The 27,489-nt window shown below is 57.3% G+C and overlaps 13 protein-coding genes across 13 annotated transcripts; 2 read left to right on the forward strand and 11 right to left on the reverse strand.

Moving 5' to 3' along the window:
• Positions 1-468: 468 nt before the first annotated feature.
• SPSK_09220 (uncharacterized protein) lies at positions 469-1,875 on the reverse strand (the record flags this gene model as incomplete). The annotated part of the gene is made up of 1 exon (XM_016735796.1): positions 469-1,875. The coding sequence occupies one exon, from the start codon at positions 1,873-1,875 to the stop codon at positions 469-471; it is 1,407 nt and encodes a 468-aa protein (XP_016587709.1).
• A 1,273-nt stretch (positions 1,876-3,148) lies between these two features.
• SPSK_09780 (succinate dehydrogenase (ubiquinone) cytochrome b560 subunit) lies at positions 3,149-3,858 on the reverse strand (the record flags this gene model as incomplete). Its single annotated transcript, XM_016736350.1, has 2 exons — positions 3,149-3,690; positions 3,819-3,858. The coding sequence occupies 2 exons, from the start codon at positions 3,856-3,858 to the stop codon at positions 3,149-3,151; spliced, it is 582 nt and encodes a 193-aa protein (XP_016587710.1).
• A 296-nt stretch (positions 3,859-4,154) lies between these two features.
• Positions 4,155-4,574, reverse strand: SPSK_10003 (uncharacterized protein; the record flags this gene model as incomplete). The annotated part of the gene is made up of 1 exon (XM_016736566.1): positions 4,155-4,574. One exon carries the CDS (start codon positions 4,572-4,574, stop codon positions 4,155-4,157), a length of 420 nt encoding a protein of 139 aa, XP_016587711.1.
• Positions 4,575-4,819: 245 nt separating this feature from the next.
• On the reverse strand, positions 4,820-6,370 carry SPSK_09121 (uncharacterized protein; the record flags this gene model as incomplete). The annotated part of the gene is made up of 2 exons (XM_016735700.1): positions 4,820-4,890; positions 4,954-6,370. 2 exons carry the CDS (start codon positions 6,368-6,370, stop codon positions 4,820-4,822), a joined length of 1,488 nt encoding a protein of 495 aa, XP_016587712.1.
• Positions 6,371-7,580: 1,210 nt separating this feature from the next.
• SPSK_08953 (uncharacterized protein) lies at positions 7,581-9,350 on the reverse strand (the record flags this gene model as incomplete). Its single annotated transcript, XM_016735537.1, has 4 exons — positions 7,581-7,900; positions 7,974-8,599; positions 8,654-9,173; positions 9,236-9,350. 4 exons carry the CDS (start codon positions 9,348-9,350, stop codon positions 7,581-7,583), a joined length of 1,581 nt encoding a protein of 526 aa, XP_016587713.1.
• Positions 9,351-10,584: 1,234 nt separating this feature from the next.
• Positions 10,585-11,082, reverse strand: SPSK_09942 (uncharacterized protein; the record flags this gene model as incomplete). Its single annotated transcript, XM_016736509.1, has 1 exon — positions 10,585-11,082. One exon carries the CDS (start codon positions 11,080-11,082, stop codon positions 10,585-10,587), a length of 498 nt encoding a protein of 165 aa, XP_016587714.1.
• A 36-nt stretch (positions 11,083-11,118) lies between these two features.
• On the reverse strand, positions 11,119-11,346 carry SPSK_10201 (uncharacterized protein; the record flags this gene model as incomplete). The annotated part of the gene is made up of 1 exon (XM_016736749.1): positions 11,119-11,346. One exon carries the CDS (start codon positions 11,344-11,346, stop codon positions 11,119-11,121), a length of 228 nt encoding a protein of 75 aa, XP_016587715.1.
• A 391-nt stretch (positions 11,347-11,737) lies between these two features.
• Positions 11,738-12,981, reverse strand: SPSK_09346 (nucleoside-diphosphate kinase; the record flags this gene model as incomplete). The annotated part of the gene is made up of 6 exons (XM_016735920.1): positions 11,738-11,997; positions 12,059-12,103; positions 12,197-12,255; positions 12,329-12,372; positions 12,460-12,490; positions 12,668-12,981. 6 exons carry the CDS (start codon positions 12,979-12,981, stop codon positions 11,738-11,740), a joined length of 753 nt encoding a protein of 250 aa, XP_016587716.1.
• Positions 12,982-13,261: 280 nt separating this feature from the next.
• On the reverse strand, positions 13,262-13,603 carry SPSK_10072 (uncharacterized protein; the record flags this gene model as incomplete). The annotated part of the gene is made up of 1 exon (XM_016736630.1): positions 13,262-13,603. One exon carries the CDS (start codon positions 13,601-13,603, stop codon positions 13,262-13,264), a length of 342 nt encoding a protein of 113 aa, XP_016587717.1.
• Positions 13,604-13,746: 143 nt separating this feature from the next.
• Positions 13,747-16,714, forward strand: SPSK_08459 (alpha 1,3-glucosidase; the record flags this gene model as incomplete). The annotated part of the gene is made up of 2 exons (XM_016735056.1): positions 13,747-13,822; positions 13,878-16,714. The coding sequence occupies 2 exons, from the start codon at positions 13,747-13,749 to the stop codon at positions 16,712-16,714; spliced, it is 2,913 nt and encodes a 970-aa protein (XP_016587718.1).
• A 1,178-nt stretch (positions 16,715-17,892) lies between these two features.
• Positions 17,893-18,584, reverse strand: SPSK_09798 (uncharacterized protein; the record flags this gene model as incomplete). Its single annotated transcript, XM_016736368.1, has 2 exons — positions 17,893-18,271; positions 18,304-18,584. 2 exons carry the CDS (start codon positions 18,582-18,584, stop codon positions 17,893-17,895), a joined length of 660 nt encoding a protein of 219 aa, XP_016587719.1.
• On the reverse strand, positions 18,585-19,667 carry SPSK_09498 (uncharacterized protein; the record flags this gene model as incomplete). The annotated part of the gene is made up of 1 exon (XM_016736070.1): positions 18,585-19,667. The coding sequence occupies one exon, from the start codon at positions 19,665-19,667 to the stop codon at positions 18,585-18,587; it is 1,083 nt and encodes a 360-aa protein (XP_016587720.1).
• Positions 19,668-21,572: 1,905 nt separating this feature from the next.
• Positions 21,573-27,035, forward strand: SPSK_08281 (uncharacterized protein; the record flags this gene model as incomplete). Its single annotated transcript, XM_016734885.1, has 1 exon — positions 21,573-27,035. The coding sequence occupies one exon, from the start codon at positions 21,573-21,575 to the stop codon at positions 27,033-27,035; it is 5,463 nt and encodes a 1,820-aa protein (XP_016587721.1).
• Between the last annotated feature and the right edge of the window lie 454 nt (positions 27,036-27,489).

Raw genomic sequence — 27,489 nt, forward strand, 5'->3', positions numbered from 1 at the left:
AAAACCAGTAAAGCCCACTGCGATGACAGCGCTGGGGGCTGGTTCCCACGCGGTATTAGCTGCCAAATACGGCAGATTGAGGCGCTATCGACACTAGTTACAGTGGGCCTAACGATAGTCTACATCAACAACTTCGAAGCAACTGTCAAAGTATCATATCGTCAACTAGGACTCATCAAATTGTACATTTTGAAATCCCTTGTTATTCCTTGTTATCCCTTGTCAATTCTCACATGCTTCTTCCTCTTCCAAATTATACGACGATATTCCTATGAAATGTGCGCTTCATGTTATGCGTTTAAAGGAGGACTCGACCTGTCTCGCCCCTTCCTCTCTCGGCAACCTCACGCCTCTTCCTAATTGTGCATTCTTTCACGGCCCACACATTTTGTAAGTCTCACTTTTCTAGACAGCTTTTCCCGTGGTATCTTTACCTGTCTCCTACACCATCATCAACATCCAGGCCTCTCACCCCAAGGGACAGCCGCCTGTCCGTATCGTGCGCAGCCTCTCCATTTCTACCGCCGTCTCTTCCTTCCCCACGCCCATGAAACTGAACGGTCCCAGGTCCGATACCAAGAATCCTTCTGGTAAATAGGTTCTGCCCCCTTTGCCTCTGCCCCTTCCATCCTCCCTGTGTGCTCCCCGTCGATCATCTTTATCTGCAGGTCGCACATCTCCCGGCACCGCGCCACCGACGGCCCGCCTCAGCAGCGCCATGGGCCCCCAGCGATTCCACAGCGTCGGCGCGTTGTACCATGGGTGTGTCAGGTACTCGTTGAGCTGCACACGGCCCGTAGCTGGATTGGCCTGAGCACTCGCCACGCGATAGACGCCAAAGCGTGGCAGCGTGAGATGCCGGAGCACAAACCGGCGCACGGCCAGGGCGCCGTACGTCACGAGGCACGCAGCCAAGCCAGGCGTCTCGTAGGCAAAGGCCGCACGCATGCGGTCGCTCATGAGCACGGTCAGGGCCTCGACACAAAAGGGTTCGAGGGCAGATGGTACGAGCTGCAGCAGCATGGCCGTCAGGCGCCGGGCGGGCGGGATGTTGGCCGGGTGCAGGCCCATGGCGACGCGCTCATACTCCTCCGCCCATGCGGATATGGCGTCGACAAACTCCAGACCGTCGCGCCAGCTGCGGTGGGCGCCCTTTTCGAGGCCCTGGGCCCGGGGACCCGTTTCGCTGGTTGGCCCGTACTCGATCCCCATGGCTTCCCCGAGGCCCATCCAGAACACGCCAATGGCACAGCGCTCTAGGTCGCTGAGCGGGCGCCATTCGTAGCGGCCGATGAACCGGATGGGCTCCGTGACGCAGGCGGCCAGGGTGTACAGCAGGTCGGCGTTGCGGATCTGGCCGGCCGCGCGGTACTTGCTGTGCAGGTAGTTCATGCGCGCAATGGCCTGCAAGGCCCGCACAGACGTCGGCGGGTTGACCGAAAACTCGCTGATGATTGCCAGCGTGTCGGCGGCGCGCTTGGCGGCCGGCAGCGGGTCGGTCACGGCTCGCGTGGCGCCGACGACGCGCGAGATGGTGGGGATGCCGTACGTCTTGAAGATGCCGAACTCAATGGCCAGGGTGTACATGAAAGGGAACTCACACTGCTGGATGGTAGCCACGATCGCCTGGGCGTCGTTGGTGGTCATGGCGGCGAGAGACGCGCGATCTGTGTATACGTGGTCGAACTGGCGGTGCATGGCGGCAACGCGGCGGAAGCGGAGCAGGCGGCACACGGCCACATAGACGGCGAGGCAAGTCAATACGACGACAAGGGAGGGTAGGCTGGCGACCGTCGATGGGAGACCTATGATGTGATGCCGCAACATGCGGGTGGCTGCTTTACCGGCCCCAGCTGTTTCGCTGTTGTGTCCCATGATTGTGTCTATTGATGATATTGCGTCGCGGAACCTCAGAGTGTAAAATAATGATGGCGATGAGACTAGAATGCACGACTGGAACGAACACAGCGTCCTTGTCGCGGGACCAAGAAAAGAACGAGGAGCAACATCTGTCACCCCATCACCGTGCTGCTTCCACGAGATGATGGCGTTCACTCGGTGTTCATTCTGTAATTATCGGGCATCTACTGATGCAGGTATATGTCAGATGGGTGTGCAGACGGGTTGGATCAGATCATGTGGTTCGCGCCCGTTCTGTCCATTCAGCTGTGCAGATTTCTGCATTCTGCATGTGCGCACAAGGTGTCTCGCATCTGCAGCGCCCGAGATCCTGCCTTGGTTGCTGTGTCTTCCGCGTTCAAATGTCCCTGGAAGGTTCGTTGCATCCTCTGGAACGACCGTGGCGTTCTGTCCACAGAGTTACTGTGGGTGAAAATCCCGCAACGATTTGGTCGCCGAGGCCACTCATCTGTGCAGTTTATTCTCTCCTGGCCCTCCTCCTCCTCCCTCTCTCCTCTCTATCGTGCATGTACGTTCCGCCCGCTCAGCTCGGCCCATTGCAACCATACTTCCTGCACAATGCTACAGACCAGAGGCACATCGCGTTCCGAAGGTAGTTGTGTGCAAATGTGCTCTCAGGAATCCGTCCATGAGACAACAGCGGACCACGACCATATATCATTGCGAAAACAAGCCAAGCACAGGAGATTGAGCAGGACACGATACGCAACACAAATTTCTCGCATTTGTGCCATGTACTCCATACAACGAAACGGAAATGCGGCATGCGCTGTAGTGGCTATACGTGCCATTAATTAAACTCTCCGTCTCGTGTGAGCTTCAGACCTTGCCGTCGACAAGTCCCTGTCTCCCTGACAAAATGAACTACTTCACGTCCACGATGGAGTGCGTGTTAGTGGCTTTCTTACAGCACAGGTATATATGGGACAGGGCAATGCATGTTATAGCATTTTGATCTTGTTTTTATTATATTTGTATCTTTTTTGGTTTCCTTCCCTTTCTTTCTCATTTGTACACGTACAGCCAGAGCTTAATACTTTCTCCCCGCCAAAAAACATGTTTTGGTTCAGGGATCTCCGGACGTCTCCTCTCCACCTCCAAGACCAAAGTCAAAATCCGCATGTAGAACAAATAAAATATGCAGCAAATGCAGCAAGTTGGGTCCCATTCCTCGTCATCGTTTCTCTCTGCACCTATCCGTCATCCTTTGCACCATGCGACAAAGCATCTACCATAGCAGAGCCAGGCCCAGGCTGCCAATCACGCTGGCCACCCAGATGGCATTCGTCGCCTTGGCAATGTCCGCCTTGGCGAAGCCCTTGACGGCCGCGTCCCACACGAGGTGGCGCACGCCGTTGAACGAGTGGAACAGGAAGGGGAAGGCCGCCAGCGTCTTGAGGACCACCTTGGCGGTGACGGGCAGGCTGGCGGCAAAGGCCACGAGGCTGGCCGACTCGAGGTGCCAGCCGAGCAGCGGGGCGGCCAGGTAGGCGAGGGAGCCGGCATACAAGGCGCCGGCGTAGGCCATGCCGGTGTAGCGCTGCATAATGGAGGCGCCGTACCAGATCTGGGCCGGGTCGTAGATGGTGAGATGGGGCGCGACGGGGCGGTTGAGGCGCTGGGAGGCGAGGACCTTATTGGCTTCGTCGTGGGAGAGCTTCTGGGTGGTGATGGCGCGGGACTGGAGGGTCTGGGCCTGGAGGGCGGAGCGGACGATGAGGCCGCGGGCGATGCTCGGGGCGACGAGGGCCATCGAGGGCTTGGCGGCAGCTGGGCGGCGGTGTGTTAGCAAGAGCTGTCTTGGAGAGGATTCAACAGCCACAGTAGTTCGTAGCGGCATCCAATGGATCGTCACCATCATCATCACCACGTGGCAGCAGGGGAGTCAAGATACGAACCTCTCCGGAGCGCCATCACGCCTACCCGCTGGGCGTTCATTGTGCTGTGTGTTGGAGGGAGGAGGGCGATGGAGGGGAGATGGATAAAAGAAAACGACAAGAGCCTGTCTGTCGTTATGTCGTCGTGGTCGCGAAAGGAAATGGGTGAGAAACAGCCGTGTGTTGTGCTTTGCGACAAATTTGGTGATGCATTGCTTTCCAGTTACAATGGTCTCCAGTTCCAATTCGGCTTGGTTTTTCGGGCTTCCTCGGCTGTCACAAGCAGTTTCCTGGAGCCTGGGGGTTGTTGTGGTGGCCAACCTGGGGCCATTTGGGGCGCTGGCTCCAGCGCGCGAGTCAAACCCGCCAATCACCGCGCCGCCGATTCTGTCCGCTCGTCATCAGTACCTGTTCCCCACCAAATGGCAGAGCACATGCTTGACCACCGCAGAAAAACGGATCAATATTTGGCCTATTTGCTGTGGTCACGTGTATAGTGGAGAACTGTGGGGACCGGAGAGCTCTCTCCATAACAGTGGAAATTTTTCGTGATCTCGACTTGGAGGTCTCCTTTCTCCCTCCTTTCTTCTTCAGATAGATAAACGAGTGCTCTTCTGCACCCCTGGCTCGGGTCTTGTCCGCGGCCAACGGGTACGCAGCGGAGAAGGGAGAGGCATTCTGTCTCTCTTTTTCTCTGTCTCTTGGGGGCGCTCGGAGAAGAAAGTGCGATCCTTCGTTAATCTCTGTCATCAGCCGTCCATCTGATGATTGTTTCATTTTTGAGATCTACATTGCTGCGTCTTTTGCTACGGTGCCTTTATTCTTTTTATTCATTGTCGAATGTGATTTGTTTCTGTCTGCTCGATGGGTGACTTAGGCTCACGGCATCGCTATGCTAGCCAAACGCCCCGAGCCCTCGCGATTGACGTCCAATCCTTTCCAATCATAAACCTTCGCTTGTCTAGCCGGCCTCAATTTTTCCATCTGTTTCACGAGGATTCTCCTCCATGCCGGCCAACCGCTCAGTAGAACGCATTCATCGCGCCATTGACAATCGACTCGACCGACCGTTCGCGTGCGTTTTTGAACGAGGCTGCAAGTCAGTGACCGGCACAGCAGTGAAACGGGGGACGGGGAGACGGGGGAAGAAACTCACTCAGATCACGGAGCACAATCTCGCGCATCGCCTCGGGCAGCAAGTCAATCCGCGCTGGCCCGTTGACGTCACAAAACACGCCCCGTTCGTTGAGCCACCAACGCTCCAGCAGCGTCCGCAGACACACGGCAAACAGCTGTCGGTCGCCCAGCACGCGCGCCGTGAACAGCACGTACGGCCAGTCGGCCGGCGCCACGATGGCACCATCGAGAGTGCGGCGGCAGCGCGGGTTGATGGTGACGGCGCGCATCCAGGTCTCGGCGCGGCTCCGGAAGCGGCCTGCGCCCGCAGGTCCTTGGGGCGACGACGGCATGGCGACGTCGTACTGGTTGTTGGTGTGCAGCAGCTTGTGCTCCTCTTCGCCCTCCAGGACGCCCAACTGGTGGGCAAACAGCGTGGCGTAGGCCAGCACGCGGGCCGGCAGCTCGGGCGGAATGGCCGGTGGGTGTACTTTGGCACGGGACGGCGTCGTTGCCGGAGCCAGGCCGGGGCGTAGGTGTCCGCTTCCGCTTCCGCTTCCACTGCCGTTGTTGTTTTCGTTGTTTTTGCTATTGCTGGTACCGTCGGAATCGCTCCCATGCCCATGGTAGTAGCTAAACTCGGGAGGCGTCTCCACCTCCATGTGCAGCACCTGCAGCAGCCAATACATGCCGAGCACGGCCGCCTCGTCGGTCGCCGATAGATCGTAGTCGTTGGTGCCCTGGTGGCACACGCGAGGCCAGTTGTGGGCAATGCTCTGCATCCGCCGAGCCGAGACGACAAAGGCCGTCGTGCTGGGCGAGCGATCCAGGCGGTTGAGGTGTACAAAGACATGCGCGGAGCCACCCGGCTGGACGACGACTTCGGTCACGCCGTCGTTGACGTCGTCGCCTGAGGTGCCGCCGGTCTGGGAATCGGCAACGGAGCCAGAGCAGGCTTCACTGGCGCTGTAGTCGCAATGATCGAACGCTCCGTCGTCCTCGTTGTCATCGTTGTCGTTGTCGTCTTGGTCCGTATCGTCGGCCGCTTTCTTGTTGTCGGCTGTATTCTCGTTCAAACTCTCCACCACCTGGTCCCATGGCATCAGGCGAGGTCCCGCTTTCTTCTTCGTCTTGGCCTTGCTTCCGCCGTCCCGGCGGCCACGCTGGTCGTGCTCCCGGCTGCCAGTTCGCTGCGTCTTATGCACCGGTTTGGTGCCTTCTTCTCCCTTGCTTTTCTCCTGCTCCTGAGGCGCGCCGGGCCAGCAATTGAACATGGTGCCGCCACTGCCCGCGCTACCGAGCAGCTGCGGTTGTGGCAGGGCCGCAAACGGGGGGTTACTGGAGATGGGTGCGTAGAAGCCACCGAGATTCTGCGTCGTAAAGTAGCCTGTCGAGCGGGGCGCACCGTACCCCGGCGGCGGGTGTGCCTGCATATAGGGCGGATACGGGTAGGCCATGGTCGAGAACGCAGGGCTCGACGTCGACGGACGTTCTCGCCTTGTGAGACTGTCGTTCGTGGTCGAGTCGACTCTGTGATGAGACAAGTGCGAGTTGGTTGTCAATATGCGTGGTTGTAGATGTCAACGTGCGAAACCAAAAAAGGAAGAGGAGGGAATAATAGGAGGGAGAAAATGCCACGATGCAAAATAAAGACACGCGTAGGTTCGCGGAGTGGCTCGCAGCGAGGAAAGAGAGAAATATAAAGACACTGCCGTTCTATCGACGCGCGTTGCTCTGCAGTGCTGCACAAGATTTCTTGTGTTGTTTTATGTTTGCTGCTGCTGACTTGGAGAGAAGAGGAGCAAAAGCGAAGCTGCAGTTGGCAGGCCACCCGTCTTTGTAGGACAAGATTGGGTGCGAGGCGGGAGTTACAGGTGAGGTGAGGAGAAAGTGATGCAAAAGTCATACAGATGCTCTACGGCAACGGCAAAGCAAAGGAAACACAGTCTCTACGAGGACATTCTCAAGGTACGCAGCTCGAGGTCTCAATAGATGACAATTGTTAAGCAAGGCCTATTCTATGTTTTCAATACTGAAAATAATAAGTAGTCAATTAGTTTAAAGGTCTGGTATTTGACGCACAGCTTTTTTTCTTCGCGTTGGATTTGATCATGCGTTCTCTTTTATTTTATTCCACACATATTGCAACTTATCGAAAAGGAGCCAAATTTTTTTTTTAAAAAATAAAGAACGAAAACAGAAGTAAAAAGAAAGTCTTGCATTTGATTGGAACTGATTCTAATATCGTTGGTCTGTAGTTTGTTCTGCCATGGTCCATTGTTTGTTATCTTCCTCCTCTGTTGTGTAGCCCATTTTCTCCCATCGTGAACGTAAAAATAACGCCTGCGAAATAAGCAAATCTTTCTTGTCGTTGTCCGACTGTGGCCCCGCGGTGCCATTTTCATACCCGGATCTCTTTTGTGAACGCCCATTGTCTTCCGTGACTCGCAAACAGTCATCATAAGAATTGTCCCGTAATTGTCGCAGAATAAAATGTGAAGGATAACGCAACGCAGAAGATGAATCCCAGATCAGTAGCAGCAGAAAATAGCAAAACGAACCATGTCCCATGAAATCAACGAATATGAGAGCAAAAACAGACATGAATAAGAACACACATAAAAAAAACTCGAATCCAGCGAGCACGCAATAGCAATATCAGAAAGATCAGTTGTAGTGCTGAAGAAGCGACAAGGGCGAAAAGTCCGGGTTCAGCCCCTGGCCCGTAAAGGCAGACCGGAAATCCGCCAGAAGCTGGCCATAGGGCTCTTTGTGGACGAGAACGACTTCTCGCATGTAATGCATCAGGCCAGAGAGGTCAAAACTGTCACTTGTCAGCGCCGCTTGGCTCATGAACCGGTACTTGAGAGCGCACAAAAAGTGGAAGCGAGTGACGTCGATAGGCTCCTGCCAGGCTTCGTCGATGGCCAGTTCGACAATCTGCATGATGATGTGGACGATGCGGCGGCGAACAACAATGTTGGAGACTGATAAAACGAAGCGTTAGTATTTCTACCTCTGTCATAACAAAACCGTGCTCGAGTTTGGTTGCCCACTTACAGAGAGGGCGATGGAGCACATACGGCAGATATGGTGCCACTGTGCTCAGTTTCTTTAAACAGTTGGAAACCTCTTCTCCCGTGAAATTGAGTGCCAGAAAAGGTTGGAACATGCTGAAAAGATCGTAATTGCTCGTCGAAAACGCTGCAGCGTGGAGTCCAAAAATTGTCTCCTCTAGAGACGACACCTCTGCATTCAGCAGCGCCCACCGAATGAATCCATCGATGCGAGGTCCCGCTCCACCAAGTTCGGCGGCAAGTTCCACGACGCTGGAAACGGTACGCATGTCTATATACTCGGTCGAAGCTTCTGTAGAAGTGTAGTGAATTTGGTCAAAGAGCCATTTGGCCGCGTATTTGGCGGTCTCGAGATCTGAGGTGACATAAATGTTCATGGGCGCGCCGGGAATTGGATACTCCTCATTTTTGATCGCTTCCCACCCAGGCAAATGGCTGGCCATGCTCTTTTCGCAGACCTGAAAATCGACAACACCCTGAAATCGGCCGGGGAACAAGCCATCGTAAGAAGTATCGTGCACAATTCGAAGTCGGAAATCAGCACAGCCAAAGTTGCCGGCATGGCGCGACTCTGTGCATCGGTGGCCACCAAACGGATTTCCAGCGGAACTGAATTGTATATTAGTATCTTGATGGAAAAGGGGTTCCAGAAAAGAAACCTACTGGGCTGTTGTGGTCACCGGAGACGTTCTGTGGCTGGCCCCCGTCGTCTCCGTCCGGTTTTCGGGGAGTGGGAGATCAGAATTGAATTCGGGCCAAAGGACAACCGGCTGGTCGACAGGGACACGCTCAAAATGGGATTCTCCTGCTAGGATGATTGGATATGAGCTGCAGCCCACATCTGGATTACACCAAGCATCAATGTCTGGCTGATACCAGTCGTCGCTTCTGATGTGAGTATTCTGTGTTGCAACATTAGGGGAAGCCATGCCGTTTTGCATGTCGACTGAAACAGTTTGAACCGGTTGCGCAGTGCTAGGAGGAACAATCGAAGGCCTTGCAGTATCATCGAGCCGGAGAGCGAAGATTCGCTCTTGGGCCTCTCGGAATAACGGAGCCAGACCCGCACCGCAGTCTTCCAGGTCTCCTCCAAAGGCAAATCTGCCGACAGCTTTTGGTTTAATGGGCGGCAAACTGACCTCGTGGTCAAGGTTGTCTGGTGTGCGAACTTGTCTGCCGCGAGCTTGAGAAGTAGTTGTGTTAGAAATGGACTATAAAACCAATTGAATGCTGATAGAAACTCACCGTCGTCCCAGATCGAAGGCCCGTCTTCAAATTTGTCGAACACCCAATCTGAGTCTGGCGTGTGAATGACGGGGCTAGACATAGGTGACGAGCTGAGTTGATCCTGACCCGTCATGTTGAACAGAAAGAAAAAACAACGAGAAGGGAGAAAAAAATACAAAGAAAGCACGAAAGGTGGACAAATCAAACAGTGTCGTAGAAGATAAAGCGAAACGAAAATGGAAAACTGAAAATAAAAAAAAAGTACTGAGAAGTCAAGCGGGTGCAAATGAGAATAAAACTAAGGAAACGCAGAAAGAACTGAAAGAAAAACGATTCAAGCTGTGAGAGGAAAAGCTGAAGCGCCGGCGAACAAGCGACCCGACAGAGTGGTTGCAAGGTTGTCCGAGTGACAAAGTGAGAAATAGTTGAGATGAATCTGAGAAACCCGCGAAAACGACCAGATTATTCACCGTAAAGCCGCACAAGGACGAAAAAAATCCCAGGAAAAAAATTTAGCGAAAATCAAGGGTAGAATAGAAACCCGAAAACAATAGAACGACCTGTACTCTATGGACGAAAATGCTAATATGAAACGCGACTGGGGGAGGCCCGAAAAGATGTCTAGTCGCAACGATGATGGTAAGAGAAGAGAGGATATGGTGACCCGGTGGAATCAGAAGAGCGAAACCCAGAAGGACACAACGCCCGAAAGAAAAGACGACAAAAAAGACACACGAAATAAGCGAAACTAAACAAAACAAACGAAGAAATCAATACAGGAAATTCGTAAAACGGACTGGGGGATATTGTCGGGGATAATGCTGGCCTTGCGCAGTTTTGCATTGAATTGATCACATCTCTGATTTCGAGAGCATCTAGGCGACGGGCAAGATGGCGAGGAAATAGAAAAAAAAATGAAGAGAAAAGAAGACGAGATAGGAAGCGCGGCAAATGCAATTTGAGCTGGGAGAGACCCGAGAAAAAGGCAACGCGAACGGCTACTTTTGTTTGACACTGCTTCGAGAAGGTGCAGTTTGGTGTAGTTGCCGTTTTGGGAAATACGTGATGTGGGCAGCATGATAGCTCTTTCCCTCTAGAGTTGCTCGAAGATACACGACGCGACAACGTGGTGCTTTGGCACGCGCCACGCTTGCGCAGCCTAAACCTTCCGGGAAGCTTAATTTCGAGATGCATCGCGTAACGTCTTTGCTTGGGATGTACATTTATAAGAACGCATGGCGATGTCGTTCCCCTTCAATCCTCTTCCCAGCAGGACATCACGTGATAGTAAACATCGTTTGGGCGATAAATAGCTGAACTGATCACTGTCTGCCTTGGGCGTACTTTTGTCCTCCCTTCTTGCAAACTCAGACACAACATAAAACAGTCGCCCAATTTGTGTCAATTATGCCCTTTGTTGTGTCCAGGCAACCCTCAGACATGTCACTACCACGATTTCCGGGCGTCGGCCGCCTCTTTTCGGCGTCGGCGTGGTCCGCAAGGCCGGCGGGTGTGCGCTTCACCGGGCTATGCCGGCCTGCAAACACAGTCGCCCGTCGCACCGTCCGGCTCCGACCTCCACGCACATCTCGCCAGTACAGCACCGAGCCACCGCCCAAGTCTACCGCTCCGCCTACTCCGTCCACAAAAGAAGCCGCGCAGGCCTCCCGCCTGGACCGTGTTTTGTCGCGGCTTCCCAAATCGCTACAAAAGTACACGCGGCGGCTCAAGGATGCGCCCGTGTCGCACGTCGTTGCGTTCCTGATCTTGCACGAGATAACGGCCATTGTGCCGCTGGTTGGGCTCTTTGGGCTGTTCCACTGGGCTGGCGCGGGCAGCGGCGGCAGTGGCAGCGGCGGTGGCATTGTGAGCAAGCTGGTGCCGCTGGACTACATGACGCATTACTTTGGCGGACTGGTGGTGGAGGGCGTGCGGCGGTTTGAAAAGTATTTTCGGAGAAAGGGCTGGTTTGGGTTCAGCAGGTACGACGAGGACGCAGACAGCACAGACGAAGCGACAACGACAGACGCCGTGATGAGGAAATGGGCGAGCGCCGACAGCAAGTATCGGATTGTGGTGGAAGTGGGCCTGGCGTACAGCATCACCAAGGTGCTGCTGCCGCTTCGCATTGTGCTCAGTCTCTGGGCGACACCGTGGTTTGCAGGCGTCTTGGTGAGGTTGCGTGGTCTGCGGCGAAAGGCGTAAGCGTAGGCGTTTTTTTGGGTTTCCTGGCTAGAAACCTGTACGATCTTTGACCATATAGTTTTTATATAGCGAGCAATACGAGCAATACGAGCCGCATCGGCGTCACTAGTAAGCTATAGGAACAGTTTTATTGCCTTTACACGTCAAGGCTCTTTTTTTATTTGCTGTCCACCCAACAGCTACTATCTATGTCCATTTTTGTCATTTTTGGGGTTTGTGTTTCTTCGAGTTTGAGTTCTCCGCGTGCCACGAACAGGTCGCGGGTCACGAACGGGAACGCTCCTGCGGCGATCAAGGACGATGACGCGGTAGGATTTACTCGTAGATCCAGTCGTGCTGGGACGACTTGTAGGAGATGACATCGCCGTCCTTGAACCACAGGGCAATCTCCTTCTTGGCGTTCTCGACGCTGTCGGAGCCGTGGCAGACGTTGCGGCCGGTGACAATGGCATAGTCACCACGGATGGTGCCGGGCTGCGAGTTCAGGGGGTTGGTGGCACCGAGCAGGACACGGCCGGTCTTGACGGCGTCAAGGCCCTCCCAGACCATGGCGACGATGGGGCCGCTCAGCATGTCTAGAACAGTTAGTGTGAAAACGACAACAAAGCACGACGAGGAGCGGACAATCGGACGTACAGGTGATCAGGCTGGGGAAGAAGGGCTTGTCCTTCAGGTCAGCGTCTGGACGAGGGCGTGGTTAGTGACAATGGCCAAAGCGGTTTCCGAAACCAGAATGTGTTCAGCCGGTCAGAGTTCAGCTCGGCAAATACGTACAGTGAGCCTCAAGGTGCTCCTTGGTGGGCGAGACCAGCTTGATAGCGGCCAGCTTGTAGCTGCACGAGATTCAGTCAACAGGTGCCTGACGGGACGACGGGCATTGGAGGCTGGAAGAGGACCAAAACATACCCACGCTGCTCGAAGCGGCTGATGATGGGGCCGACCAGGCCACGCTGAGGAGAAGAACAATGTTAGGTATAAGGACGAAGGGCGATACCAGCGGCCGGCAGATATGTTGTCGAGAAGAAGGTCAGACGAACCTGGACGCCATCGGGCTTGATAGCAATGAAGCTGAGAATGTTAGCAGCTGAGCGCCGGCGATGTGTGCACCCTCTTGGAGCCCAATTGGGTCAAGAGAGGAGGCTGTTCCTTGGCCAAACTATTCTGAAGAGCCGATGGGAACTCAGATAGCAAGCTTGGAAAGAAACCAGAGAGAAAGGAGTGGAAAATCCAAACAGGACAACTTACGTCTGCTCAGTAGCCATTGTGTTGGATTGGGGTGGTTGGACACGGGGTGGTGTTTCTGGAAGAGGTTTGGAGGATGGTTCGAGATGCAAGAGAGAAGATGCAGAACTTTGCTCGGCCGGCGACGTAAAAATAAGGGCCAGCTGGTGGTGGTGGTTGTGGTGCTGGTATACGAGGGCGACAAGGAGGAGGACGACGGCCAATAGTGAAAACGACAGTGGTGGGGTTAAAATTTGCGGTGTCTGGTGGTGGGGCAGTCTTTCACGTTCGCGCTGCTGGCTTTCGTCGGCCGCTGTCGTAGCGGGGCCAGGCGCCATTGTGTTTTAAGGTGGTCGTTTTTGGTGGCAAAATGGAAAGGAGCTGCAGCAACGGTCTAGGGCTCTGGCAGATGTGTAGCAACGGGACCAAAACCGCTCTTCTGATTGGAGAGGAAGAGCAACGGCGAGAGAGCTTCAAAGGTGTAGGAAAACGAACATAAATAAATGGAAATTACCCCTGAAAGACTGAAGTCGAGTCGTACGAAGGCAAAAGACAAAAGGCGCTGGGCGAGCTTAGACAAGGACAAAAGCAATTGGGTATCATAAAAGGAAGAGAACTTTACGTTGCTGAAGATAAGGGAAAGAAGGAAGCAACAGCAAATTCAAATGTCGTCTTGGTCGCTTGTTGACTTTTGGTGTTCATTGAAGAGGCCATCTGGCGATTGGCGATAAGAGCAGATGGCCCCGATACATACATCAAAAGCAACAGCATGCAACTATCCGCACCATCTTTTGTCCATTTGTAGACTAGCGTCACCGGCTCGCATGCGCCGTCGTTGCCCCCATTCCTTTTTAGGCTTTTGGAAACGGCCAGCTTGAGCTTCCAGCAGCACACAAACAGGACCAGGTCCCTCTTCGTCAACACGGCCATCTGTTGTCGTAGGCGCATTTGCTTGTCCATCTCGAATTTTGGACGAAACGAGGAGACGATCTCGAGTCTCATTGACGATTCACAACGACTATTTCCTTTCCCTCTCCTCCCCAATCCAGCATCCCTTTGCGTCTGCAGGCGACTTGTACCTGCCAGCGTGTCGTCTTCTCGACATGCGCTCTTCCACATTGACATGGGCCTCGAGCCTGTGTCTTCTGTCGGCCCTCACGTCGCTGACATCGCCAGTCTGTATGTTTGATGGGTCTTCGGTGGCACTTCTACACGCACCTGCTAACACCAACAGTGGCCGTCAAGGAACACGACTTCAAGAAGTGCGACCAGTCTGGCTTCTGCAAGCGCAACCGCGCCTACGCTGACACCGCCGCGGCCACCGGGTCGTCGTGGACCTCTCCCTACAACATCCTGCCCGAGTCGGCCTCCGTCAAGGACGGCCAGTTCCAGGCGGTCATCCTCAAGACGATCAACGACAAAGGCGAGACCGTCCGTCTGCCCATCACCGTGTCCTTCACCCAGGCCGGCGTCGCCCGCGTGACTGTCGACGAGGAGCGTCGACAGAACAAGGACATTGAGCTGCGCCACGGCAGCACCGTCCGGAAAGAACGCTACAACGAGGCCGAGGAGCTCGTCATTGTTGGCGGCCTCGAGCTTGACAAGTCGGCCAAGGCCATTGACGAGGACAGCACCGGCAGCACTGTCGTCCAGTACGGCCCCGACGGCCAGTTCGAGGCCCACATCCAGTACAGTCCCTTCAGCGTCGAGTTCAAGCGCGATGGTGCTACGGAGATCAAGTTCAACGACCGGGGCTTGCTCAACGTGGAGCACTGGCGCCCCAAGACCGAGCCGCCCGCACCCAAGGAGGGTGAGGAGGCTGTCGCGGCTCCGCCGGAGGAGAACACTTGGTGGGACGAGACCTTTGGCGGCAACACGGACTCCAAGCCACGTGGGCCCGAGAGTGTTGCTCTGGACATTTCTTTCGTGGGCTACAACCACGTCTTTGGCATCCCCTCGCACACGGGCCCGCTTTCGCTCAAGGAGACGCGCGGCGGCGACGGCAACTACGTTGAGCCGTACCGCATGTACAACGCTGACGTCTTCGAGTACATCCTCGACAGCCCCATGACGCTGTACGGCTCCATCCCCTTCATGCAGGCCCACCGCCAGGACTCGACTGTCGGTGTCTTCTGGCTGAACGCGGCCGAGACGTGGGTCGACATCACCAAGGAGAAGGTCAAGGGCAACCCTCTCGCCCTGGGCGCGGGCGCCTCCACCGACACCAAGACGCACTGGATCTCCGAGAGCGGTCTGCTGGACGTGTTTGTGTTCCTGGGCCCGACCACGCAGGACATCCTGCAAAAGTACGGCGAGCTCACGGGCTACACGGCGCTGCCCCAGGAGTCCGCCATTGGCTACCACCAGTGCCGCTGGAACTACGTCTCGGACGACGACGTGAAGGACGTCGACCGCAAGATGGACAAGTTTGGCATTCCCTACGACGTGATTTGGCTGGACATCGAGTACACCGACGGGAAAAAGTATTTCACGTGGGACGGCGACAAGTTCAGCGACCCGTCGGGCATGGGCGCCCGCCTGGACGAGCACGGCCGCAAGCTCGTTGTCATCATCGACCCGCATATTAAGAATACTGACGGCTACCCGATAGTGTCGGAGCTCAAGTCCAAGGATCTTGCGGTCAAGAACAAGGACGGCGGCATTTTTGACGGCTGGTGCTGGCCCGGCTCGTCGCACTGGGTCGACGCCTTCAACCCTAAGGCGGTGGAGTGGTGGAAGAAGCTCTTCAAGTACGATGCCTTCAAGGGCACGGCCGAGAACACCTTCATCTGGAACGACATGAACGAGCCGTCCGTCTTCAACGGACCCGAGACCACCATGCCCAAGGACAACATGCACCACGGAGGCTGGGAGCATCGCGACGTGCACAACCTCAACGGCATGACCTTCCACAACGCCACACATCTGGCTTTGCTGTCGCGCAAGCCGGGCGAGTTGCGCCGGCCTTTTGTTCTTACTAGGTCCTTCTTCGCCGGCTCGCAACGCCTGGGTGCCATGTGGACCGGCGACAACCAGGCGGAGTGGGGCCACCTGGCTGCCTCGATTCCCATGCTGCTGAGCCAGGGCATTGCTGGCTTTCCCTTTGCCGGTGCCGACGTCGGCGGCTTCTTTGGTAACCCCGACAAGGAGCTCCAGACGCGCTGGTTCCAGGCCGGCGCCTTCTACCCGTTCTTCCGTGGCCACGCGCACATTGACGCGCGCCGCCGCGAGCCGTACCTGGCGGGCGAGCCGTACACAACGATAATCACGTCGGCGCTGCGGCTCCGCTACAGCCTGCTGCCCGTCTACTACACGGCCTTCCACCGCTCGCATGTCACCGGCGAGCCCATCATCAAGCCTCTTTTCTACACGCACCCCAACGTCGAGGCCGGCTTCGGCATCGACGACCAGTTCTTTGTCGGCAACACGGGTCTCCTCGTCAAGCCCGTCCTGGCGGAGGGCAGAGACACAGCTGCGGTGTTCATCCCCGACCACGAGGTGTACTACGACTACTTTGACTACTCCGTCGTGCCCACGCAGGCCGGCAAGCGTACGAACATGCCCGCGCCGCTCGACACCATCCCGCTGCTCATGCGCGGCGGCCACATCTTCCCGCGGCGCGACCAACCCCGCCGCTCCAGCCAGCTCATGAAGTTTGACGACTACACCCTGGTCGTCACGCTGCCGCGCAACGGCGGCCACGCCGAGGGCTCGCTGTACGTCGACGACGGCGACTCGTTCGACTACGAGAAGGGCCAGTACATCCACCAGGCCTTTGTCCTCGACGGCAACACCATTTCGTCGTCCAGTGCCGAGCCCGGGCGCGACGCCGCCAAGGTCAAGCCGGGCGCCTGGCTCGCTGCTATGGCCGACGTCCACATCGACAAGATTGTCGTCGTGGGCGCGCCCAGCGACTGGGCCGGCCAGACCGAGGTCGCCGTGACGTCCGGCGGCAAGACCTGGACCGCGCCAATCGACTACACGCCTGCCAGCGGTGGCCGCGCGGCGTTTGCCGTGATCCGCCATGTGGGCGCGTCTGTCGGCGCCGACTGGCAAGTGACGGTGGCGTAAAGCCGCGGTGGTGGATACAAAAACATGTAAATGTAATCATGCAAAAAGGAGACGGAATGGATTGGGCGACGTTCTGCGGTTTTTTCTATTTTCTGATAGTCAAACACCATGTAGACACCTAAACTGGTAACGGACATGAATATGATTGTATTTGATTGAGTTTGACCATGTTAATAGAGTGTGCTGGTCGCTCCTTCCATGGACCGTACAGTGCTGTTGTGGCCGTGACTGCCTCAAAGCTGGCGAATGTCACATGCCGTAGTGATCTGTCGGACGCATCGTTCTTTCCGTCTGTGGTACAAGTTTTCGATGTCTTCTCACCATTCAGCCCCTTTTCCAACAATTGGATATTGTCTTCCTTTGCATAGTCTTTGCATCTTTATTCTGCACCTCGTCAACCTCGCCTATTGAAACACATACCATTCCCGCGCCGCTGCGAAAGCGGAATACAGTCCCAAAGAACAAGTATTAGCCGACAGACGTTTGGTGGGCCGACCCATCACGACGGGCACTTCTGGTGGTTTAGTTTAGCCGACCAACAAACCCAACATTAATGGTCTATTTATGCTCCTCTCTTGGCCTCGGATAAGGATACAGCGGCACGGGAACAACACATGGGAACCGATACGTTGGATTACCTTCCCGTTGTCATATATTTCCAGTATGCCGGGAATGCCCAGTGAAACAGAGAAGTCCCAACCGTATGTTCTCTGTTACCGTTGCAGACGAATACTCGGAAAGGAATTGATTCCGCCTTGTGCAAATCCAACTGTCACGATATCGCCCACAAACCCCATAACTAAGATACACGAACCCATCACGTCACTGAAGAGAGCCCAGGATAAAGCTGGCGGCGGCGACGAAACACCGCCGAAACACCGTCTTCATCGACATGGCGGCTCTTGTCTCGAGAGGCGTTTTCTCATCTGCTCTCGTTGGCCAAAGCGGGCTAGAGCGAAATGGCAAAAAGAGCAACAAGACCAACACGACCTTTAACCGCTGTATCTGCCTCTGCCATCTACCGGCTGCCGTCTTCTGTCTTCTGTCTTCTGGCCCCCCTCGCCTCACCGCCTTGGACGGGACGCTTATTTACCGACACACGGTCGGTGTAGCATCCTCCAGGCCGAGCCAATCCTCCTCGCAGTCGCCCTTGACCCCGTCCCTGTGCCTCAGTGACTTCAGTCATACTCCCGGAAGACGGCGGCGGTGCGCGTGGTCGTCGGGACGGTGCCCTCGGTGGGCACCTCGCCGGCGTGGTTCTGGGCGTCGGCGCGCGCGCCCAGGGCCAGCAGCGCATTTGTTGCGCTCGGCAGGCTGTAGCCCATGGTCCAGTGGAGGGCCGTGTTGCCGTCGGCGTCCGCCTCGTTGACGGCCTCGTTGACGGCCTCCCCAGGGGTTTCCCCGGACGAGCCCCCTAAGACATCCCTTAATAAAGCCGTCATACCCTCGCCGACTCGCGCATCAATGGACTGCACAACTTCGTGGTATTTGGTGAATATTGTTCCCCTAGAATGCCACGGCTGGTCGTTAGCCACGCGGGACCGCGCGGCGCACAGACTGTGGATCGACGCAACGACGGCCGCAAACACGCTTCTCCCCCCGGAATTGGAATGCGCGGGTCGGCGCCGCGGTCGAGGAGCACGCGTAGCAGGGGCAGGCGGTCGAAACGCGCGCCGAGATGTAGCGGCGTGTACCCAGAGTGGGCGGCATTAATATCGAATGACTTTGAGCAGACAGAGGCCGCCTCGGCCGTCAAGAGCTCGACGGTCGCCACGCGGGCATCAATGTAGGCTGCGCGGTCCGCGACACTGGCGGCTTTGACCGCGGCCACGTAGGCCTCCCGCTCTTCGTTCGAGATGGGATCGTGCATCTAGCCATCTTGTCGAAAGAATACCTTGTTGTTGTGGACAAAACGGATCGGGCGTTGGTAGGACGGTTCCGGGCCGCCCGGCTGCGGGATGGCTGCTTTGAGAACGGGCACACCGACCATGGCAGCGTGAAGGGGAGGTAGGCCAGTCGCCGGAACGAGGTCCGCAATACAATTTGTGTTTGGGGTCCGTAAGAGGGCCTCCACGCCCGCTGCGTTGCCAAAGAGGGCGGCCGTCGCGAGCGGCGTTAAGTAGACGTCGGTGTCGTTGGTCGGTGCGCCGTGGTAGCCGTCGACGCCTTTGTCGTCGGCCACGCCGTTGACGCCACGGCCGTCCAGCCGCGCCGTATACCACGAAAAGCCGGCGTGTACGTCGATGCCCACCTCGTCGATGAAGAAGCGGGTTAACGCCGCGTCGCCCTGGCCATGGTCGGCCATTAATACTAAAAGTAAGGGATTCGGTCGCCCAGGCCGGCCGTCCGTCGAGCGCGGTACCGCGCCCCTGGCCAGCAGTATCTTGACGATGGCCATACGCCGCGCCGGCTCGTCCGGGTCCGTATACGGCCCCGCGCTCAGGGCGTACCGGGCCACGGATTGCAGCGGCGTGTAACCAAACTTGTCGCTCGCGTTGACATCCACTTTGGGCATACTCGCCAGCAGCATTTGCACGGCGTCGGCCTGCCCAGCCATACACGCTGTGGTCAGGGGCGTGCCCCAGGGGCGCCGAAAGGGATCCTCCCATACCTGCTCGTCCCGCTCATACGCGCCCTCCCGCCGGTCTCGCTCGTCCGGCGGCAGGCTGTCGCGGTAGTCGAGTAGGACGGATAGCATGTCCACGCGGCCGCTTTCGGCAGCAATGTGGAGCGCGGTGGGTGTGAGATTCTCCGAGATCTCGCCCATGTCGCAGAGGTAGAGTACATCCGTGCCAAGCAGGCGGATGAACTCGTGCACGGCGGGCAGGTCGCCACCGGTGATAGCAAAATAGATGGCGTCGGTCGTCCATTTACCCCGGTATCTGTGGTTTAGGACGGGAAAGTCGTCGGGTAGGTTGAGCAGGGTATTCCAGCGGTATTTCCTGAGCGACATTGTTACATGCAGGCTCCCTTCACGGGAGACTGGTTTTTCACCAAGTTGCAACACCGCCTAGTAAGGCCGTGCAACGGACATATAAAGACCTTTTCTCTAACCTGTAATTTAGATAGCTTCCAGAATCAACAATCATTCATCACATAGTTTGTCATATTATTATTCAGGACGTACACCATAGTACGGCGTTCTGAATCGTGGTACTTGTGATATTTTATTTCTTGTTCCGTTACCTGGCATCTCGGAGCCAGTGACGTATACGCTTGTGTGTAACAAATACCTACAAGAAGAACGGCTGTTATCGAGGTAAACAGTAGACACACGAGTTTCTAAGGAGATACCTTTGTTTTCTAGTAAAGTGGAATAATCCTTGTCGTTTTGGTGACTTTTCCTCGGCGTGGTTTTTTGGCGTGGTTTTTTACACTTGTCACCTCCCGTGCCTCCGTACTGAATTCATTAGAATACAGTCTACATTCGTAGCGCGCGTCGTGACGTGGAGCTTAGATTAGTCCCCAATATTTTGACGTCCCCAGAAAAATAGGGCCCCACGGCCGCCGATGGAATATTGATATTCTGCATGCGCCAATCACATCAACTGCAGCTCTCATTTGCTAGAGTTGGCGATGGACGCCACGAGACCGTGCTGGTCTGAGCCAGGCCAGACCGCCAACGGCCACGGGTGCACGAAACAGCGAGAAACAATCAAAACATGAAAGGAAACGGCTCAGCCGCAAAATAGCGTCCATTTTGGTGAGTAGTTTAACGCGCGAGAGGTCAGAACCGAACGAGAAATGCGGGCTAACGTGACAGGCTAAGCCTTTCCGGATCTACCTGAACAGGGCCTGGCCTCTCTTCCATCGATCTGGCTCCAGGGGCTACGTTAAATGCGATTGCGACTCGCCATTACACTCTACCCTTCCACAGGTGTCGATTCCTCTGCCACTGTGATCGCGCGGAAGGTTCCGCCAGCCATCGTCGTTTCGAGGCATTCTTTACTGGCCCGACTGAAGTGTTTTCCGCAGGTGCTCGTTCTGCAGCTGTTGAGTGGTCGCTCGCAGACATTCAAGCTTCCGCCACCAAGCCACCTTGCCTTATTGGCACGAGGCGTGTTCGACTTGTCGTGTATTACATGCCTAGAGCTGAACACGGAACTGCACCAAAGCTCGCGCAGTTAGACTGCCTACTCTTCGCAAGCTTTTTCGTATTTCCTACACATTGCTCTCCTCTCAAGCCTCGTGCCGTTCGGGAGCTATCGAACGGTCCCTCCCGAACGAGAGAGATCGGCCATTTCACAGCAACTTCCTGACACCCGGTCGATACGACTGCGGCCGCGACAGCTACCACCTCACCCACGACCACACTCACACCCGCTGTTGCTCACCCCTCCAATATTGCTTTACGCTTCCTGCCCGAGGCTAGATCTTGGAGGTCAATACCCGTATGCGCGTGTGTGAGCGCGGCTCTGCAAGTGGTGGCTTAGCATCTGAACAGGAAATCGTTCTGGTGCCAAGGGGAGCAAATTAGGGGCAGCGCTTTGCCAGCCTACCCGACAGAGCAAGCTCCAGCCTTCAGCCTTCCGAGACCGCATTCTTTCACTCTCCTCTATCATCACACCTCCTTCTCCCCCGTGTCGCCTGCGTCTTGCCTCTCCCCCCCCTTGTCTGCATTTTCCTGTTTCCCACAGCCTGTGCCCTTTTGCGTCTGTTGTCCTTTTCAGCTCTGATCCTACCCCCTCACTAGCTCGGGCTGTCTATCCAGTACATACGTCGCCAGGCTTTCTTCGTCCCTTCCCTCCTGTGCGCGGTTCTTCCGCCTACAGGGTTTGCGCATTTTTGCGCTCTCCCGTCACCTCTGATCCCCTCCCCCTTCCCCTCTCCCTCGTGTGCCCTCGACCCCGTCCCAATCATGGCCTCCCTCCCCGAGGGTTGGGAGTCGGACTATGATGGCTCGAGGTGGTTCTTCCGCTACAAGCCAACGGGTGCCGTGCAGTTCATGTTCCCCAAGCCAGGCGACGAGTTTCCCGAGTACTTTGATAACTTCGGCCCCGTCGCGCAGAGCTATATCCCCACTCCCGAAGAAAGCCTCGAGAGCGACCGCCAGCGGCGCATGTCAGGCTTACCCCCAAGACGGTCGGCCAGCATTGCATCCCGAACTGGTGCTGCTGCCAGCAAAGAGCCCGCCTCCGCCACACTCGGCCGCAGCGACTTTCTCAACTCATCGTCCTTTGACATGTTTGGTGGCTTTCTCGGCCCAGCTTCTTATACCGACGTGTCTCCCCTCTACGAAGACGAAGAAGAACCGGACCCCAAAGCTGTTGACGACCCCACACAACGAGGCATCGCCGAGGTCGACAGCACACCTGCCAGCACACTCACCACCCCGAACCTAGTCAATAGTGTTGCCACAGAAAGCGTCGACACAACAGCTGCTGCTGCTGCCGCCACAACCCTGCCACCCAACACGGAGCCGGTCATTATCCACGAGCTCCCGGACGCTCTTGCGCTTGGCGGTCGGCACTACGCCTCCGACCCCGTCGGCAACATCTCGGAGCTGGCCACGGAACAAACACCTCTGACTGAAGAAGAAGCCAACCCACCGCCCGTCGAACTTGACAGTGGGCCCATCCTGCCTGGTCCTGCAGAGCTGCCACACGAGCCCATTGTCGCGACAGCTGCACCCATCGCCACACCCCCAGTTGCGGCCACAGCTGCGGTTGTAGCCGCCAAAGAGACGAAGCCCAACGAAGCAACAACCGCTTCTGCCGAGAAGCCGCCTGCCAGTGACGATACAGGTCGCCAACCTCCTGTAGTTGCCGACCTTGCTATTGCTACTGCCGCCGCTGCGGAGGCGAGAAACAGTCAACGTGACGGCCCCCATCAAGACAAGCCCCACGAAGAACATCGCCGTGCTACCCTTGACACAACACTCACTAGCATACCTCTTTCACTTCAGCCATCGCAGCCGCTTCAGAGCCAGCCTGTGCCAAGACCAGTTGAAGAGCCTCAGTCTCCACCTCAGCCTCAACCACCAACCTCTTTCACTCCTGCACCCGTTGCTGCCCCTGCTTTTCCTGCATCTGCGGCAGAGCCTCCAAATTCCCCCCCCACAGCAGAACGAGAAGCCAAAGACGCCCCCAACCGTGTGCCCTCTATTCTTCAACCTGCGTCAAACCGTCCGTACATCCCCCAGGCTCTTGTTACTCCGAAACCTGCGGGCGCCGTTCTCTCCGACGTTCCTTTGGTGCTACGAGCTGCTGTGCCTCAAAGAACCGCACCACCTCCTCAGCCGACTCCAACGCCCGTGGCCAGCGTCTCTGCGCTGCCTGCTCAAGCACCAGCTAGCCAGACGAGTGAAAAGAAGGACATTGTAGGCACAGCACCGGCCCCAGCTACCCAAGAAGGTACCGAAGGATCTGATTTGGCAACACCCCAGGCTGGATCGAAAGACGTCCAGGACTCACAGCCTGAGTTGATGCCAGCACCGCTCCGCCTGTCTCGCCAAGGTAGCCCGACGTCGCTTGCTTCTCCACTATCTATGCCAGCTGTTCCCAACGCACCCCAAACTACGCCAGCCACGATCAACCAGATTGCACAGGCCCTCGCGCCTAAGACCTCTGCTTCCTTTGGTGTTACGGCAGCAAACGAAGCCATTCCCTCTCCGTTAAAGCCAAGATCACCACCTCCTCACGCTTCTACATCTGCTTTTAGCATCCTCTCGGCCTCCGGAACCTCATCTTCGATACAGCCGCCTGCGCCGGCAGCTGGATCGTCCGGAGCTGGGCCAGCTTCACCGCCTCCACTTGGTGTGGTCGTCGGATCCGAAAGTGTCTCTACAAGCAAAGATATGCCCGCACCGGTGCCCCCAACCGGTACAGCTACAGCGGCCACCATTGTCTCACAGCCGCCGCCTCCCACACCCGTCGTGATGTCTGCCAACTTTGCCAGCACCGCACCGAAACCGATGTCGCCGGTCAACACACCACCTCCCGTTGCCGGTCCCACCCGTGCTCCGAGCGTAAAGGCGCCCCCGAGCGGCCTTGCGTCGATCGCCGAAGCATCGTCGGGTCTCATACTGGCCGCCGAGGAGCGTCAGACGCCCCAACCACAGGCACAGCCCCCTACCACCGCGCCACCGCAGGTCCAGCAATCGTCTCCGACTTCGACCTTTGCAGCTACACCGTCCGCTACGCCGCCGCCAACCGTAACTGCTGCCCAACCGCCCCTGCAGAACCGCATCCAGCGCAAGCCAACTGTGCAACGCAAAGCTGTTGGTGGAGGCTCGGGGAATGCATCGCCTCGGTCTGCGAGCGCTCAATCGCCACAACTCACTGCCTCGGCCGTCCCCGGTGCCTCCTCGGGCCCTGGTCCCGGCCCTGGTCCGACAATTCTCCCTCACCGCATGTCCGTCTCGTCCGTCTCAAACCAACAATGGGGAGTTGCCGTCGACCAGCTCGGCCAGCAACCCATCCAGCCCATCCAGTCCATTTCGTTGCAACAATCTCCTGCGTCAACCCCGGCGCAGCCTGCTTCCTCGACAATTGATCCGCAGCGCGTGCACACGCCCGCCCAAAGCATTCACAGTGTCCATAGCGCCCCGAGCCAGAGCAGTCCCCAACAGACGCACCAGTCGCCGGCCCTGTCCGTCAATTCGATGCACCGCAACTCGGTGGCCGGCTCGGTTACTACACCGTCTCCACCCGCCCAGCAAACGCAGCCAGCGCCCCAGCGCATGTCCATGTACGCTGCTCCAGGTCAAATACCGTCACCCGTGGCCGGTGTGGCCCAGCCGGCCCCGGCTGGCTACAACCCTCAAGCATTCCATACGCCAGTCCAGCCTCTCCAGCCCGTGCAGCAGCCACAGTCGGTGCCACAGTCGCAGCCACAGCCGCAACCCGGGCAGCCAGGGGTTGCTTCCCAGGCTTTCCCTGGCGCACTCCCACAATTCCAGCCAGTACCGGGTACGAACGCCGGCCAGCAGGCTCATCCGGCGCACCGCATGTCCCTTCCTGGCCAGCTGCCAAGCCAGCAGACACAGCAGCCTTTCTTCCCTGGCCCACCTCTGGCCATGGGCGGCATACCACCTCCGCTGCCAAACCGTTTCGCGACACCGCAACAAACGGGCCAGCCAGGCCAGGTACCACCTCCTGCCCAGGCACCGGTTCCGGCTGCGGCTCCAGGCGCCCCAACTGGCACCCAGAACCCGCAGCCTCCTCCTCTGCACCACAGCCAGACGGCACCAGCGGCTGTTCCTCAAGTACACCCTCAGCCGCCTCAGCAAGGTCAGCAGCCACAGCATACCCCGCCACCCGGGTTTGCGCACCCACAACATGCCCAGACCATGCCTCTTCCGGGACAACAAGTTCCCGGCCAGCCTCAGCCCGCCCAACCGCAACAACCCGCTCAGCAGTTGTTTGTTATGGGTCCCAATGGTGTCCTTGTTCCGTACCAGCCGCAGGCACAGCCACAGGCACAGCAGCAGGCACAGCAGCAGTTTGCTACGGCTCCTGGTCAGGCCCCGGGACAAGTGCACACGACGCCGGCGCCGGGCCCGGCGTACCGCCCATTTGCTGCACCCCCAACCGCGCCTACTGGTACAGCGCCCCAGCGTGGCCAAATGACAGTGGGCACGGCTCCAAACCGACCGGGTGCTGTTTCACCCACCACCAACAACGCCAACAGCGGTGGCAGCGGTGGCAGCGGCAGCGGCCTTTTCTCCAAGTTGATGAAGAACCCGGCCGTCAAGCGCACTGCGTTTGCCATTGGCGGCGCGCTGGTTGGCGAGAGCATCGGCATGTCGGGCGCCGCCGGCGCCCGCATTGGCACCACGGCCTACTCGACGCACCAGCAGTATAAGCGTCAGTCGTCGCAGCAGGACGCCATGCAACAGGCCGTGCAAAAAGCGCAGGCCGACGCGGCCGAAGCCCAGCGCCAGGCGCAGATCCAGATCCAGCAGGCCAAGCAACAAGCCGAAGCGCAAATCTACGCGGCGCGGCAGATGGCCGCCACAGGCGGCCCCCCGCCACTGCACACAACACACACGGCGCCCGGCCAGATGCAGCACGGTGTCCCGCCGGGTGGTACGCCCTCTCCGGCCGCGCCAGTGACACCGCAACAGCCATACATTCCCGGTCAGCCCGTGGCGTCTCCCCAACCCGCCCCCAGCCAAGTCGCGCCCGGTCAGGCAGCTCCCGGCCAACAGGTGCCAGGGCAGCCTGTAGCAGGCCAGGCCGGTCGGCCGCCTATGCCTACGAGTTTCTCAGCGCCTCCGGGACAAGTTCCGCACGCTGCGGCACCCGGCATGCCTGCGCAGACGCCTCCTGGGTTTGCCCCCGGTGGTGCTCCGCCCGGTATGCGCGCTGTGCCAGTTGCGGCACCTGGTGCGGCACCTGGAGCGGCTCCCGGTGCGGCTCCCGGCGCTGCTCCTGGCGCTGCTCCTGGTATTGCATCCGGCGTCCAACCAGGTGTAGTTTCTAGCGCCTCTCCTGGCACCTCTCCTGCAGCCTCTCCTGCTTCCGGTGCAAGTTCAGTTCCTGGAGTTGTCCCTGGAGCTGTCCCTGGAGCTCCAGGGGCTGCTCGTGTTGTTGCTCCTGGTGCCCCTCCTGGTGCCGTTCCAGCGGCAACTTCTGTTGGGCCTCAACCATACATTCCTGGCACTACCACCGGAGCGCAAGCTGGTACAGCCCCAGGTGCCCAATTCCAAGTCCAAGGCGACCGGGCGGCTGGCCGTGGTGGCCCCCCAGGTGCTGGCCGTGGTGCCCCAGGTGCTGGTCGTGGTGCCCCAGGTGCTGGCCGTGGTGCCCCAGGTGCTGGTCGTGGTGCCCCAGGTGCTGGTCGTGGCTACGGTACAGCACCTGGCGCCGGTCGTGGCTATGGTCCCGGTGTTGCCGCAGGTCGCGGCGGTGGCGCCGCGGGTGTGAGCGCAGGCCGTGGTACCGGTGCACCGACCCCGGGCGAAGCACTGGCCAATACGGTCATCGACTCGCTCCTGCAAGCTCATCAGCATAACCAGCAAGCAAACAACCCGTACGAGGCGATCCTGCAGCAGCAGCAGCAGCAGTCCAACCAATTTATGAATATATTGCAGCAGTCGCAAGCCCAGGCGAACAACAATTTCATGAACATTCTGCAGCAGCAAACGCAGAACCAGCCGACGTTTGTGCTGCCAACAACCACGCCTGCCGTACCCGTGTTTGATATAAACTCGAACACACAGATCAACATTGACGTCAACAACACAAGCAGTGTCGGCGGCTGGGGCGACTCGGTCAACTACTCAGGGGACGACTGGGGCGCCGACACGGGTGACGTAGGCGGCGACACGGGCGCTGACTTTGGAGGTGATTTCGGCGACACTGGCGGTGACTTCTGACAGGAGGCATATGAGGCAGCTGTCCTTTTGATCTGATCTATGTTGTTAGTTTGTTTTTATCATGTCTGTATTACTTTGCTTGGATTTTTGTTTCGGTTTCATTTGTGCAGCGTTTTCTGCGTCCTGTTTGCTTTTGGCATATTCATTTGATTCCCAGCCCAACGAGCCTGCCTCTGTCCATTGTCTTGATTTGAAGCTCATTTATAATTTGCAATAATAGTCTTTCCGCCACAATATACGATGTACGGCGTTCCCCAACTTTATCCTTGTTCCGTCGATTTGATTGCCTATTTCAGATGGTTGCATCGCCAAATCGTCGATTCTGCCTAATAGAATCCGCTGCGACGCCTCACGTGAACCCGTGCCACATGCGCGATCCACATCAGTCGATCCTGCAGTTTTGGTGTCTCCCATAGCGCGTCCAGCGCGTGCCCTAAAGTGGCACTTTCCCAAG

This window comes from Sporothrix schenckii (genome assembly GCF_000961545.1).
Source record: "Sporothrix schenckii 1099-18 chromosome Unknown Cont44, whole genome shotgun sequence".
Taxonomy (NCBI): Eukaryota; Fungi; Ascomycota; class Sordariomycetes; order Ophiostomatales; family Ophiostomataceae; genus Sporothrix; species Sporothrix schenckii.